The sequence below is a fragment of the Rhinoderma darwinii genome, chromosome 9 (genome assembly GCF_050947455.1).
Source record: "Rhinoderma darwinii isolate aRhiDar2 chromosome 9, aRhiDar2.hap1, whole genome shotgun sequence".
NCBI classification, from domain to species: Eukaryota; Metazoa; Chordata; class Amphibia; order Anura; family Rhinodermatidae; genus Rhinoderma; species Rhinoderma darwinii.
In genome coordinates this window covers 41964899-41978716 of record NC_134695.1, presented here as the reverse complement: position 1 = coordinate 41978716, position 13818 = coordinate 41964899, and the positions used below count along the sequence as shown (strand labels likewise).

Here is a 13818-nt window from a genome sequence, read left to right as displayed (position 1 = left end):
CCAAACGATTCTGAGACTGTTTTCTCGTGAAACATTGTACTTTATGCCAGAGGTAAAAATGTAGCAAAAATTTGGAAAACGTTGCATTTTTATAAATTTAAATGTATCTGCTTGTAAGACAGATAGTAATACCACAAAAAATAGTTACTAGTTAACATTTACCATACGTCTACTTTATGTTGGCATCATTTTTTGAATGTCCTTTTGCTTCTCAAGGACGTTATAAGGCTTAGAACTTTAGCAGCAATTTCTTACATTTTGAAGAAAATTTTCAAAACCTATTTTTTAGGGACCAGTTCAGTTCTGAAGTGGCTTTGAGGGGCCTATATATTAGAAATCCCCCCATAAATTAGCTCATGTAAAAAAGACGTCACCCCTCAAAGTATTCAAAACAGCATTTAGAACTTTTCTTAACCCTTTAGGCGTTTCACAGGATTTAAAGGGAATGTGTAGCTAGAAATGTATTTTTTTTTCAGTTAAACAATTAGTATTTAAGTGATTACACATTGTTTTAATTTTTTTCACAAGTCAGGAAATATTACAAATCAGATTCTAATTTATAACATTTCCATGTGCTGGCCACTAGAAGGAGCAGTTCCGAAAATTGCAGCATTGTCACTGTGGTAAAGCAACCTCATTGATTTATGCTGCAAATTTGGGGTGGACACGCTCTCCTCTAGTGTCCTCACACAATCCCCCCTCCATTCTTCTGGCTAGTGCCAGGAGAGGGAGGGGTTTAAATGTCATCAAACCTCCTACACTGTGTGCCGCCATTTTCTGAGCGACTGCACAGTGGTAGGAGGATAAGAACATAATATGAACATACATGAACATAATGCGCACATCATACACAAACATAAATTACCTGCTCCTGCCGCCGCCTCCGCTGGTCTACCAAAGTTCTTGCCGCCTACGCTCCTCTTCCTTGCGCCTTCGCTTCGTTGAACATATGGCCGGAAGTCGTCATCTTACTGTGCGGCAGCGGCTTCCGGTCCACATGAAAATGGCGCCGGATTTCGCTCTACGAATGAGCTTCGTTTTGGTCTGTGTGGGAGCGGCTTCTGAGAATGGAACGGCTCCCGTTCGCATTCTCTATGCGGTTGTTTGTGCCGTATAGCATCTCTGTGTGTGTCGTTAATCGACACATACAGAGATTAAAAATATATGGCAGCCCCCCATAAAGAAGTAAAAGTATGAATAAAGTAAAAAGTAGAAAGTGACAACACAAATAAATAAAAATGTTGTTTACATTATATTAAAAGCAATATAATAATAATAATAAAAAAATCATGTCACCTTCCCTTTAAAGCAAAGTGAAGGTAAAATGTACAAATTTCATGTTTTTTTGCAGAAATTCATTCTTAATCCATTTTTTTCTGTAAGGCAGAAGTTTTTACCACAGAAACGCAACTTAATATTTATTTCCAGATTCTGCAGTTTTTGAAATATCCCACATGTGACCTTAGTGTGCTACTTGACTCAAACACAGGCCTTTAGAATTGAAGGAGCACCTAGTGTATTTTGGGGTGCCTTCTTTATATTTTAGGCACCATGTCAGGTTTGAAGAGGTCTTGTGGTGCCAAAACATAGGAAACACCGCCAAAAATGCACAATTTTGGAAACTACACACCAAATAATTTTTCTAGGGGTATAGTAAGCATTTTGACCCAAGAAGTTTTTGCTGAAATCACTGAAATTAGGCAGTGAAAATGAAAATCTACATTTTTTTTCATAAAATGAAGTTTTAGCTCAGATTTTTTCATTTTCATAAGGAAGAAAGGAGAAAAAGCACTTGTAAAGAAATTTCTCCCGAGTAGGGTAATACTCTATAAGTGTTCATAAACTGCTATTTTGATACACGGCAGGGCTAAGAAATGTAGCAGCGCCGTTTGGTTTTTGGAGCTCTAATTTTGCTGGAATGTTTTTTGGGTGCCATGTTGCAGTTGCAAAGCCCCTGAGAGACCAAAACAGTGGAAACCCTTCAAAAGTGACTGCATTTAGAAAACTACACCACTCAAGGAATTCATCTAGGTGTATAGTTAACATTTTGATCCCACAGGATTTTTGCTGAATTCATTTTTTTCCAATAAAACTTACTTTTTTCATTTCCACAAAGGATTAAAGGAGAAAAAGCACCCCAACATTTGTAAAGCAATTTCTCCGATAATATCTCATATGTGGTCATAAACTGCTGTTTGGGCACACTACAGGGCTCAGAAGGGAAGGAGCGTCATTTGGCTTTTGGAGCTCAGACTTTGCTTGATTGGTTTCTGGGTGCCATGTCGAATTTGCAAAGCCCTTGACGCACCAAAACAACAGAAATCCCCCTGAACTTTGTGGACAGCAACTGTCACTTATGAAGGGACACAGCCCTTTGACAAGGGGAATGGTAATACACAGTTGTCAATTTATTTAAATTTCCAGGAGGAATAACAGCGGAACGGTACAATGCCGAGCTCTATGAAGGCATGCTCCAAAATTGTTATTGTAATAGTTAAGTATTTACTAAAACAGACATGTCAGGAGAGGTGACGGGTCCTCTTTACTTGATATGTATTCTGCCTGTGGCTGCGTCTGATCAGTTCTGAATTCTCTTGTATAGTCTGCAGCGTGATGATGCTCTGCAGAGCACCTCTATAGAACTGGTATCTGACCACTACACTATATGATCATATATAGTGGAGAGAAACCTCCAGCTCTCCTTCAACTATATGATCACTGTATGGGGGAAATACTCTCCAGAGCGCCTCTCTAGAACTGGTATCTGACCACTGTATGGCGGTATTATTGGTGCATGCATAGTGGTAGCGTACACTTGTCCCCGACTGAAAAAGTGAGTGTGTCTGTCCATGACTTAATGATCAGGTGTTTCTATGTTAGTTTCCTTCTTGTGTTGATGGTGCGGTTTACATATTTTAGCTATATACACTGATTCCAAACTTGAGATATTAATTTTAAACCAGTAAGAATGGAGAGCAGGTCAACCAATTCCACATGACCTGATTGTATGTGTAGTGAACTCCATCAAGTGCACGTGCTCAAGAGTCCATAGCAACTCACTCTGGGCTGGTATCTTTATGTGCGTGTGACGTGACACGATGCGATGATGCGAGCACGTGGTACGCCTCACATGACGCCAATCCCATGTGATGTGATGCCGTGGACAAATGAAACATGACGCTGATGCGGGACCAAGATACTTTTAATATATTCTTCCATATGGATCAGGTCACTCTGCAATTGGTCACCACACATTAAATAGGTATTTTGAAATGGTAAGCGCCACCCCCAGACGAAGGCGGAAGCCGAAACGCACGTCGGGGCAGGGTGACAACTCAGGGGCTCAGCATAACGGGTTAGTCCATTGCTCTCTTATCCTACATACTTGATTCATTTGCAATTAGCACTTTACACTGTGGGCTGTTTATATAAAGGAGACTAAGGCGAAATTCACACGAACGTGTGGGTTTTGCGCATGCAAATACGCTGCGTTTTTTGCGCGTTGCAGTTCCGTGTGTCATAAGTGTTTTGTGCGTGGCTGAGTGATTTTCACGCATATGCCATCCTTATGACACGTGAATTTGAGGTTTCTAGAAAGAAATGAAGGAGGTGGTTTTATTTTCCCCTTCATTTCTTGATCTACTGTTGGCCGGCCACCAGTCGGGAGAAGTCAGCGGTCCGCTCAAGGTATGTATCTTTGTGTTTGTATACATGTATATGTGCGTATACGTGTGAAGGGTGCCGTGGTGTTTCATTTCCCGGTGTGTTGGTCTCAACCAGGCTTACCATGCCTGGTTGAGACGAACATTCTCCCGATGCTGCTAGAACTACAGTATCTAGCGACGTCGGGAGCGCGCACACTGCAGAGTGGCTTGATTGACATCGAGCCGCTCATGCCCCTTTTTAGAAAAGATAACCAGCACTAGCTGAGTTATCAAGTTTAAAAAAAAATGTAGTTAGGGAATTCATTTTTTTTAAATTTGAACAGCAAATGTTTTTTTATTTAATTTCAGCTTAGAATGTCTAAATAAAAATTGACTCAATTTGGGAATAACCCTTCATGTCGAATACACAAAGAACCGATACTGTGGAGCTAAACCATCCACTGCGAAGTACACACGCGCCCCAAACAATCCAAGTAGGTGACATTTCCTACAAGAAGTGACTAATCCCTCTGCCTCCGTTATCCCATGAATCCTTTAATATCGGCACCCACAATGCCTTTCGATAGTCAGAATTTTCGTCTGCGTCTCAAGCCTCGTTCTAGTCAGATACGCTAATAGGTCCTTCCTCCCGACATCGCATCACAGAGCGAACGCAGATAGGCTCTTCGTAATCTCTCTTCCTCCTACATGACAGCAGGTCCATCATGTGACAGGTGGCACTGTGTTCACGTGACTCCACCCGTCTCTCCGGGTTCTGGAAGCCGCTGTAGTGACGTCAGCGATCCTTCTGCTGCTCCTGAACGGAGACCGATCTCTCCTCCTCCGCCGCCATCATCATCATCATGACGTCCTTCTCTGAGCTCTACTTCAATGTGGACAGCGGTTACTTGGAAGGGCTGGTCCGCGGATTCAAGGCCGGGATCCTATCACAGGGAGACTACCTGAACCTGGTGCAGTGTGAGACCCTGGAGGGTGAGTGATCTGCGGTAACGGATTAGGTTCTTCTCCATGTGTATTAGGGGCTGCGATCTCACTCAGAGGTGACCTCCCCCATCATTCTCATACACTGCCTGTGTCATGGGCTGCAGATCTGTTTGGTCCCTGTATATACAGCTCGGCAGAGGTCAGTACGGGAGTGTGGGGTACATCACGTGACATCTATACCTATTACACCACAACCGGTAACATCGGTTACTTCACCTTGTGACAGATCATGGAGACGTGCTGGGAGATGGCGCTGGGAGTGGTCCGGGCACTGGTCTTCCCAGTACTTTACATTATTAGCTGACAGCTCCGTGATGACCTTATGTACCATCTATGCTGCCAGGGTCTATATTTACTGCATCAATCTGCACGAGAGGTCCATGAAAGTCCGTGGAAAGCCGGCAGTAAAGCTTGTAGATTCCGGAACAATAACCTTTAGGGTATGTTCACACGACAGCGTCCGTAACGGCTGAAATTACGGGGATGTTTTCAGGAGAAAACATCCCCGTAATTTCAGCCGCAACGGCATGTTCAAGCGCTTGAACGCCGCGTCCATTACGGACGTAATTGGCGCTGCTTTTCATTGGAGTCAATGACTAACGGCTCCAATTACGCCCCAAGAAGTGACAGGTCACTTCTTTGACGCGGGCGTCTATTTACGCGCCGTCATTTGACAGTGGCGCGTAAATATACGCCTCGTGTGAACAGACAAACGTCAGCCCATTGCTTTCAATGGGCAGATGTTTGTCAACGCTATTGAGGCGCATTTTTCGGACGTAATTCGGGGCAAAAACGGCCGAATTACGTCCGTAATTAGTGTGAACATACCCTCAGCGCCAAAAGCCCCATGGACCCATTAATTGTCCATACTGGTGGTGGACCCTCACCGCTGCCATTGTCTGCCATGTCTCTGAGATGATAAAAGTAATGTGTGTATTTTCTTTAAAGGGGTTATCCCAAGATTCTCATTTATCACCCATCCACATGATAATTGTCTGATAGCTGGGGAACCCACCGATCACTAGAAGGGGGTCCTCAGTCCCCTGTTCAGCCCACTGCGCCTATAGCCGTTAGGAGGACATTGAATTAAGCGGCGGTGGAACGTGCGATCTGTTGCTCCAGTCATAAGTTTATGGAAATGACGGAATCGGCTAAGTACAGCGCTCGGCTGTTTCCGTTATTCTTATAGACATTGAATGTTGCAACAGAGCTCACGTTCCACCGCCGCTTCATTCAATGTCCTCCTAACTGCTATAGGCGCAGTGGGCTGAACTCCGGATTTGGCACCCAGCGATCAGACATTTATCACTTATCCTGTGAAACCTAAATTCTACTACTGTTAAATACAGCAAGGAGTTGGTAAAATAGAAGGTATTTGCATAGCTCCCTTCCATCGCAAGGCGTTTGGAATAAATGTCTCTTTACTTGGGGTGAGGCACCACGGCGCAGCATTAATTTAGCCTGTTCGGCATGGTTGTCAAATTGCTCGTTGTTGTGGGTAAAATAGTGGTTTACCTGCAAGGTTGTGCGGCCATTAGTGAGCAATTTGACAACTGCAATGTACAGGGCGCCAGCGCGGCTGTTAGCCACGTGAATGCCGCTCTGTGGGACCTGACCCTAACAGAGAGAGAGGATCAGTTATGGAAAAACAGGTCAGAGCTGAGTATCATCAGCTCTGGCAGACCCGGCCCGTCCATATATGACATAGAATGGCTGGCTGCAACTTTCCCTGGTGGTAATAACTGCTCGCCAGGGGTTTCAGAAGCTAGACCTGCACTGATCCGCTGACTGGCTTAAGATAAAAAAAATGTCTTGTCCAGATGAGACAACCCCTTTTCATAAAGAGTTGCACCTCGTCTTCTCCCGCTGCTGGTAACGCCCTGGTTCTGGAGATTCAGACTTCTGGAGTCTATTTGCATATGTTACACATTTTGTTCGAATCTGTGGTAGACTGAAGACCAGGGGTGCACATGGAGGTGGGGTGGAGAGTATAAAATACTATATACCCACTTCATTAGATGTCATTTATAAAAAGTAGAATGTTTACCCGTCCCATTACTTGTTGAGGGAGCGGTGGGTGAGCTGTACCCCCTTCCTCACACATCTTACAAATACTTCCACTGTGTTGTGCCCACAATACAATAGACCCAAGTGATTATACACCTTTTACCAGTCCTGCGGATTTCCCTGTCTTGCCCGGTATTACCAACGATAGATCACTTTTACACGAGCCTAATACTAGTTCTTTTTAAGGCTTTTATGGTGCTCTTGTTCTTATGAACTGCAGGAGGTCAAGGATATGCGTCCTTATTATGGGCACAAAAAAGCAAAATTATTACGCCTCAACCTTTTTGAAGGCTTGGTTATTTACCGCACACGCTATAATATACACAGACGTAGAAGACACATGGTACATATACAGTGAAGGAAATAAGTATTTGATCCCTTGCTGATTTTGTAAGTTTGCCCACTGTCAAAGACATGAACAGTCTAGAATTTTTAGGCTAGGTTAATTTTACCAGTGAGAAATAGATTATATAAAAAAAAACAGAAAATCACACAGTCAAAATTATATATATTTATTTGCATTGTGCGCAGAGAAGTAAGTATTTGATCCCCTACCAACCATTAAGAGTTCAGCCTCCTCCAGACCAGTTACACGCTCCAAATCAACTTGGTGCCTGCATTAAAGACAGCTCTTACATGGTCACCTGTATAAAAGACTCCTGTCCACAGACTCAATGAATCAGTCTGACTCTAACCTCTACAACATGGGCAAGACCAAAGAGCTTTCTAAGGATGTCAGGGACAAGATCATAGACCTGCACAAGGCTGGAATGGGCTACAAAACCATAAGTAAGACACTGGATGAGAAGGAGACAACTGTTGGTGCAATAGTAAGAAAATGGAAGACATACAAAATGACTGTCAATCGACATCGATCTGGGGCTCCATGCAAAATCTCACCTCCTTGATCCTGAGGAAGGTGAGAGCTCAGCCGAAAACTACACGGGGGGAACTTGTTAATGATCTCAAGGCAGCTGGGACCACAGTCACCAAGAAAACCATTGGTAACACATTACGCTGTAATGGATTAAAATCCTGCAGTGCCCGCAAGGTCCCCCTGCTCAAGAAGGCACATGTACAGTCCCGTCTGAAGTTTGCAAATTAACATCTGGATGATTCTGAGAGTGATTGGGAGAAGGTGCTGTGGTCAGATGAGACTAAAATTGAGCTCTTTGGCATTAATTCAACTCGCCATGTTTGGAGGAAGAGAAATGCTGCCTATGACCCAAAGAACACCGTCCCCACTGTCAAGCATGGAGGTGGAAACATTATGTTTTGGGGGTGTTTCTCTGCTAAGGGCAAAGGACTACTTCACCGCATCAATGGGAGAATGGATGGAGCCATGTACCGTCAAATCCTGAGTGACAACCTCCTTCCCTCCACCAGGACATTAAAAATGGCTCGTGGCTGGGTCTTCCACCACGGCAATGACCCGAAACATACAGCCAAGGCAACAAAGGAGTGGCTCAAAAAGAAGCACATTAAGGTCATGGAGTGGCCTAGCCAGTCTCCAGACCTTAATCCCATCGAAAACTTATGGAGGGAGCTGAAGATCCGAGTTGCCAAGCGACCGCCTCGAAATCTTAATGATTTACAGATGATCTGCAAAGAGGAGTGGGCCAAAATTCCATCTAACATGTGTGCAAACCTCATCATCAACTACAAAAACCGTCTGACTGCTGTGCTTGCCAACAAGGGTTTTGCCACCAAGTATTAAGTCTTGTTTGCCAAAGGGATCAAATACTTATTTCTCTGTGCACAATGCAAATAAATATATATAATTTTGACTATGTGATTTTCTGTTTTTTTGTTTTTATATTATCTATCTCTGACTGGTAAAATTAACCTAGCCTAAAAATTCTAGACTGTTCATGTCTTTGACAGTGGGCAAACGTACAAAATCAGCAAGGGATCAAATACTTATTTCCTTCACTGTATGTATACTTGCCACATCACTTTTACCTCCTTTAAGCAGGCTGCGATGGTATGTCGGTCAGGTCACGTTCCTCATCATCCTCACAGCAGCACCAACATCCTTTGCTGATGCGAACGCTTGCTGTGTACTGGAATATCCTGCGCTTACATCATTATGTGACATCACTCGAGTTAGGTCAATCTTTTTTGGCTAAGATTAATCACCTTTTTTTCAGCCATATCTTCCTTCTATGTGGTTTTTGGAAAACTAAATGAAAACCAATATGGCCACCGTTAAGGTTTCTTAGTTTTTTCCCACACTGCTTTCCTAAGGTCTTTACTGACAAATATGCCCTGTTATGCATAAATACAGGACCAAGGGATGTGGTGGATTTTTCCGCGGATTTGCGGCAGATCTCACTTGTTGCGTTGCATCCACACAAGAATTAGCATGCTGCGGACTTAAAAATGTGCAGCGTGTTCTGATTTCCGTGCAGATTCTTTCTGCTGCATGTGGATGGAGTTTTGACAAGCCCGTCCACATGAATTGTACTTAAATTGCCGCATATTTGCTGTGCCGAAACCGCACTTCAAATACGCAGCAATTCCGCCAGTTCTGAACTCGGCCTTAGTAAATTACTGCACACTGTAATACATTACCTCAGTAATAACAGTCTACAGTCAGCTCCCTCTAGTGGTGGCTGCAGCATGTTGTCTTTTAAATCTAGATCTGTTCAGTAGATCTGGAGCTCTGTATCTGAAAAACAAAGCACTGACCACTGTAAAGATATATTGAGAAATTATTTAGCACAGAATTTTGGACCTAAAAATTAGAGAATGATAAAAGCCAGATATTCACTTTAACCCTTTAACGCTATATGACTTGTATATCCGCCACAAGTGGGTTTACATCACATTGATCTTGTGGGTACCGCAAATAGTCAAAAAAAAAAAAAAAAAAAGATTCATAGCACCGCCACAATTGTAATGACCCGTAGAAAAAAAAGATAACAAAATATTTATAACGTATACCGTATGGTGTGAGAGACACAAAAACAATGGAGGAATTGCTGTTTTTTTGTTTGTTTTTCCCCCATTCCTTTCATAATTTTTTTTATAAGAATCAATGAACATATTTTATATACTCCAAAATAATGATCACTCAAAAAAAAAAATCACTCAAGCTTGGAGGCCCAAAAAAGGGCATGTTCTTAAGGGGTTAAACACATCGCTAGGTGGATATATAAATCGCTATCGCAGTTCATTGCCAGTAGAGAAGCGGAAGATCAGCTGATTGTCTAGATTTCTTTGTGGAAATGAAACTATGAACTAGGGCGACAATACTTTGCATATAATGATCTGTTTCTCTTTTTACCAATGCAAAATGATCCACCACAAAGGACTTGTCCATACGTAATGGAATTGCTGCTGAAAATTTCTGCAACGATTCTATTGAAAGTTGCAGATTTTCCGCTGCGGCATAAACGGACCATTCCCTGCATTTTTGACTGCAGAAAATGATGCAGATTTTGCTGCGTTTTTCTCAATGTTGGGAGATGGTGACGTCTCCTCTGAAAAACGCAGCAATTCAGTCCACTCTCCGCAGCAGGAAATTACGTGTTGTGGTCCGCAAAATGCGTACCGCAGGTGAATTTCTGCTCGGAATATTTACGCATCGTGTGGATGAGATTTGTTAGATCTCACCCACTTTGCGGCTACTGTTTTCTGCTGCGTTTTTTCCACCTGCAGTTCCGGACGGAAAATACGCATCAATCCCGCTACGTGTGGACGAGCACTTAGAATGGGTATTACATTGTAGCAAACTAGATCAGTAAATACCACATACTCGCAATGCAGCTGAGAACCTATGGGATTTTTAGGACTTGTTTGTTTACTGCAGTATGCTGTGTCTCTCCTCTAGTTTTTTTGAGTTTTTAGATAAAATGTAGCAAAAAAAAAAATCAACGACCCATATAAAATGGTCCACTGTGCCCAAGAACTGGTCTTTAATGTAAACCTTTGAAAGCATTTTTTTTAATAAAAATGTGTATTGGTGTGTTTGGTACAACTTTCTGATTTTTGTTTTTATTAAAAGTAATTTTTACTTTTTGAGATACAGCTGCTTTGTATCCTGTAGACATAGCAGCTGTATCTAGTGCTGAAAACCTGTATCTGTGATGTCAGCGGGACTGACGGGTTCAGTGACAGCGGATCTGACATTCGAGCTGTTACCGATTTCATCGAAGTCCATAACTTAGATGTGATAGATTACAGGTGGATCCTGCTCGCACCCATCAACACTAAACCCGTCAGCTGCTCTGTATACTGGACAACAAAACAGTTGAGTATCAAAAAGTAAAAACGATATAAACCAAACACTGCTTTTTTTTTAAAAAAAAAATTTATTACTGATGTTTTTGTAAAAAAAATAAAAAGCTTGGGAAGGTGGAGCAGCAGGAAGCCTCTGAACACTACGACGTCTGTGAAATCATTGCTCTGGTTACTGTTAACCCCCGTCCCTTGATAACGTTCATGTTTTGCAGTAGTGCATATGTTGTAGAGTCGGAATAGTTACATTACACAATGCTGCTTTTCATCACCCCGTTCCTGCTCGCTGATCATCACATGACCTGAATTCCTGTCATTTTAGAGTAGCCCGAGGTTTCACAATATGTGACAACTTCTCAGATTGTAGGAAGAAGTGTCACAGTGCTTCCATCTGGTCTTCATTTTTTGTTGTGCAATCTGTTTTGTCTATTGTAAGTCCGCAGCAAGAAAAGTACTGGAGGGGGGGGGGGGGGTGTATATCTCGCTCAGTTTGTTGAGGCGGGTGAGCTAAAGGAATCCTGGAAGACTTGCTGAGAATTTTATAAAATGTTTGTTCTGGCACTGGAATTCTATGGCAGGTAGGATTGGTAGTGGGCCCTGTCCTTCCCTACTTCCCGCCAGTATGGGCATTGCCCCTAGGCCAGTCAGGTTAGGCTACTAGGCTCATTACTGAGCCATAAAAAGCTCTGCAGTTTAGTGCAGAGCGGGTCAGAGCCTGGAAATCCACACAAGGATAGTATGGAAATCCTGATCCAAGGAACACTTCTCTCATGGTTGTTGTTGGTGTTTTGTTTTTTGTGTATGCTGCAAGTGTTGTATTCTGGATAACCACACGTTTTATTTTCGGACTGCATTGAAGACAGGCGTGGTTTTTAACGTAGACTATATCTACGTTTTCATTTCCAACTGCAATTACGCCTGAGAAGACGGCTCCATTACATCTGCAAACATCTGCCCATTGCTTGCAATGGGTCTTACGATGTTCTGTGCAGTTGAGGTGGAATTTTTACATTCTGGGAATAGCCCTTTAAGTCCAGTAAAAAGACTTGCTGATTTATCTGATCAATAAAGCATAATATACCCAAAGCATACTACGCAAAACAAATTTTTGGGAAAAAGACGAATGTCATAGATGCAATCTACTTAATGGTGATTAATACAAATGTTTTGGCGCTGCCCAAAGCTGCATAGATATTGGGAGTGAAATTTTAAGCATTATTTACCTGGCACCTCCACAACGCCACTCACAGGAGGAGGATTCCTCGCCTCTCGAGGGACAGGAAACAACATGGACACAGAGATAAAAGGCCCCTCCTCCATACCTTATCCAGTTGTTTCCGGTCCCTCTGGGAAGCATGGACATCTCCTGCCGTTGTGGAAGAGCAGGAAAAGAAAAATCTTGCCTCTGCCGAGTCCCCGCCATCGGTGGGTTCCGGAGGGCTGGTTCAGTGAGCGGGATCGTGGGTGGCTTGTGGGCGTCCCTTTCGGTCTGTGGCATAAGCCATCTGCTAGAGGCAGCCCCACGCCCGGTTCTTTCAGTGAGTAGTAGCCTAGATTCGGTCACTGGCTCGACTCGGTAAATAGGAATTCCTTCGGCAGAGAATCCCTCTCCTCCTCCTGGGTCTCAGCATTTTTGGTCACATGATGTATGTGACGTGGACCTTTGATGCGCACGCCGGCATCAGGACATCGGCATCATGACGCAGATACTTGGAGGAGAAGCGGGAATTGGCCTGGACAGCCAGGGGCAGAGCCTAATGGAAATGGGTGCCAGATTCAAAATAAAAAATAAGACTGCTGTTAAGTGTATTCCAGGGTCTCCTGAACCATGTCTGTGTCCTCTGATGTAGAGGATACCCACAAGTCTACAGATCCTATGGTTGCCTCTGGCCTGGTATGTCCCTCCTCCTCCCTTTTGTATACTTCAACCCCCAACTTAGCCTAAGTAGGGAGGGTGAAGTTGTTTCCTTTGTAACGTCTTTCCTTCTCCTAAATTTACCTTTTTAATATGACACCTTGTTTGTGCTTTATTTAAGTAAACTGCTCAGCCTAAGCAGCCTCAAAATAAATGTGGAGTCTCTAAGCAGTCACTGTCATTTATATAAGAAGGCTTTATGCTGAAAATGTATTAAAAAAATTAATGGTGGGTGAAGCACCTTCATTTTTGGATAGTTTGAAATTCTTTATAAAAGAGGAAGTTGGCTCTGCTATTGCTCAACAGATTGATTCTCATTTTCCCAGGCCTTCTACTTCTAGCATTCATTAACCTTCTATACCCTCTACAGCTCCTATATTATCCGACGGCACAGATGAGGGAAAATTGTCTCCAATTTATTCAGATTCATCAGATGACCCTAATGGTATGCCCTAAAGTAGGGGTCTCAAGCATGCGGCCCCTGAGGCTGTCATCTGCAGCCCGCGGGACACAGAGCCGCTAGTATCGGCTCTGCTCTGGTACTCAGTGAAATCCCTGACATCGCTGTTCATGAATGGACACGCGATGTCAGGGTCTTGCCCAGAGCGGAGTCCCGGGCAGAGCGCTAGTATCGGCTCTGCTCTGGGACTCTGTGGAATTCCCTGACATCGCTGTCCATGAATGGACACGCGATCTCTGGGGCTTCCCCAGAGCCTGAGTCCCGGGCAGAATGCTAGTGTAGGTACTGCTCCGGGACTCTGTGGAGTTCCCTGACATCGCTGTCCATATATGGACAGTTTTGTCAGGGTCTTCCCCCAGAGCGGAGTCTCGGGCAGAGCGCTAGCATAGGCTCTGCTCCAGGACTCTGGAATCCCCTGACATCGCTGTCCACATATGGACAGCGATGTCTAGGACTTCCCAGAACTGGACAGTGATGTCAGGAGC

General features: G+C 43.6%; 1 protein-coding gene across 1 annotated transcript in view; it reads left to right on the top strand.

The window, feature by feature from the left end:
• The first annotated feature begins 4308 nt into the window (after positions 1–4308).
• The window catches only part of ATP6V0D1 (ATPase H+ transporting V0 subunit d1), a 76189-nt gene continuing 66679 nt past the window's right edge, over positions 4309–13818 (top strand). The window contains exon 1 of the mRNA XM_075837541.1: positions 4309–4637. Within this exon, the coding sequence (XP_075693656.1) occupies positions 4508–4637 (130 nt within the window). The 5' untranslated portion in view covers positions 4309–4507. The remainder of the gene's footprint in view (positions 4638–13818) is intronic.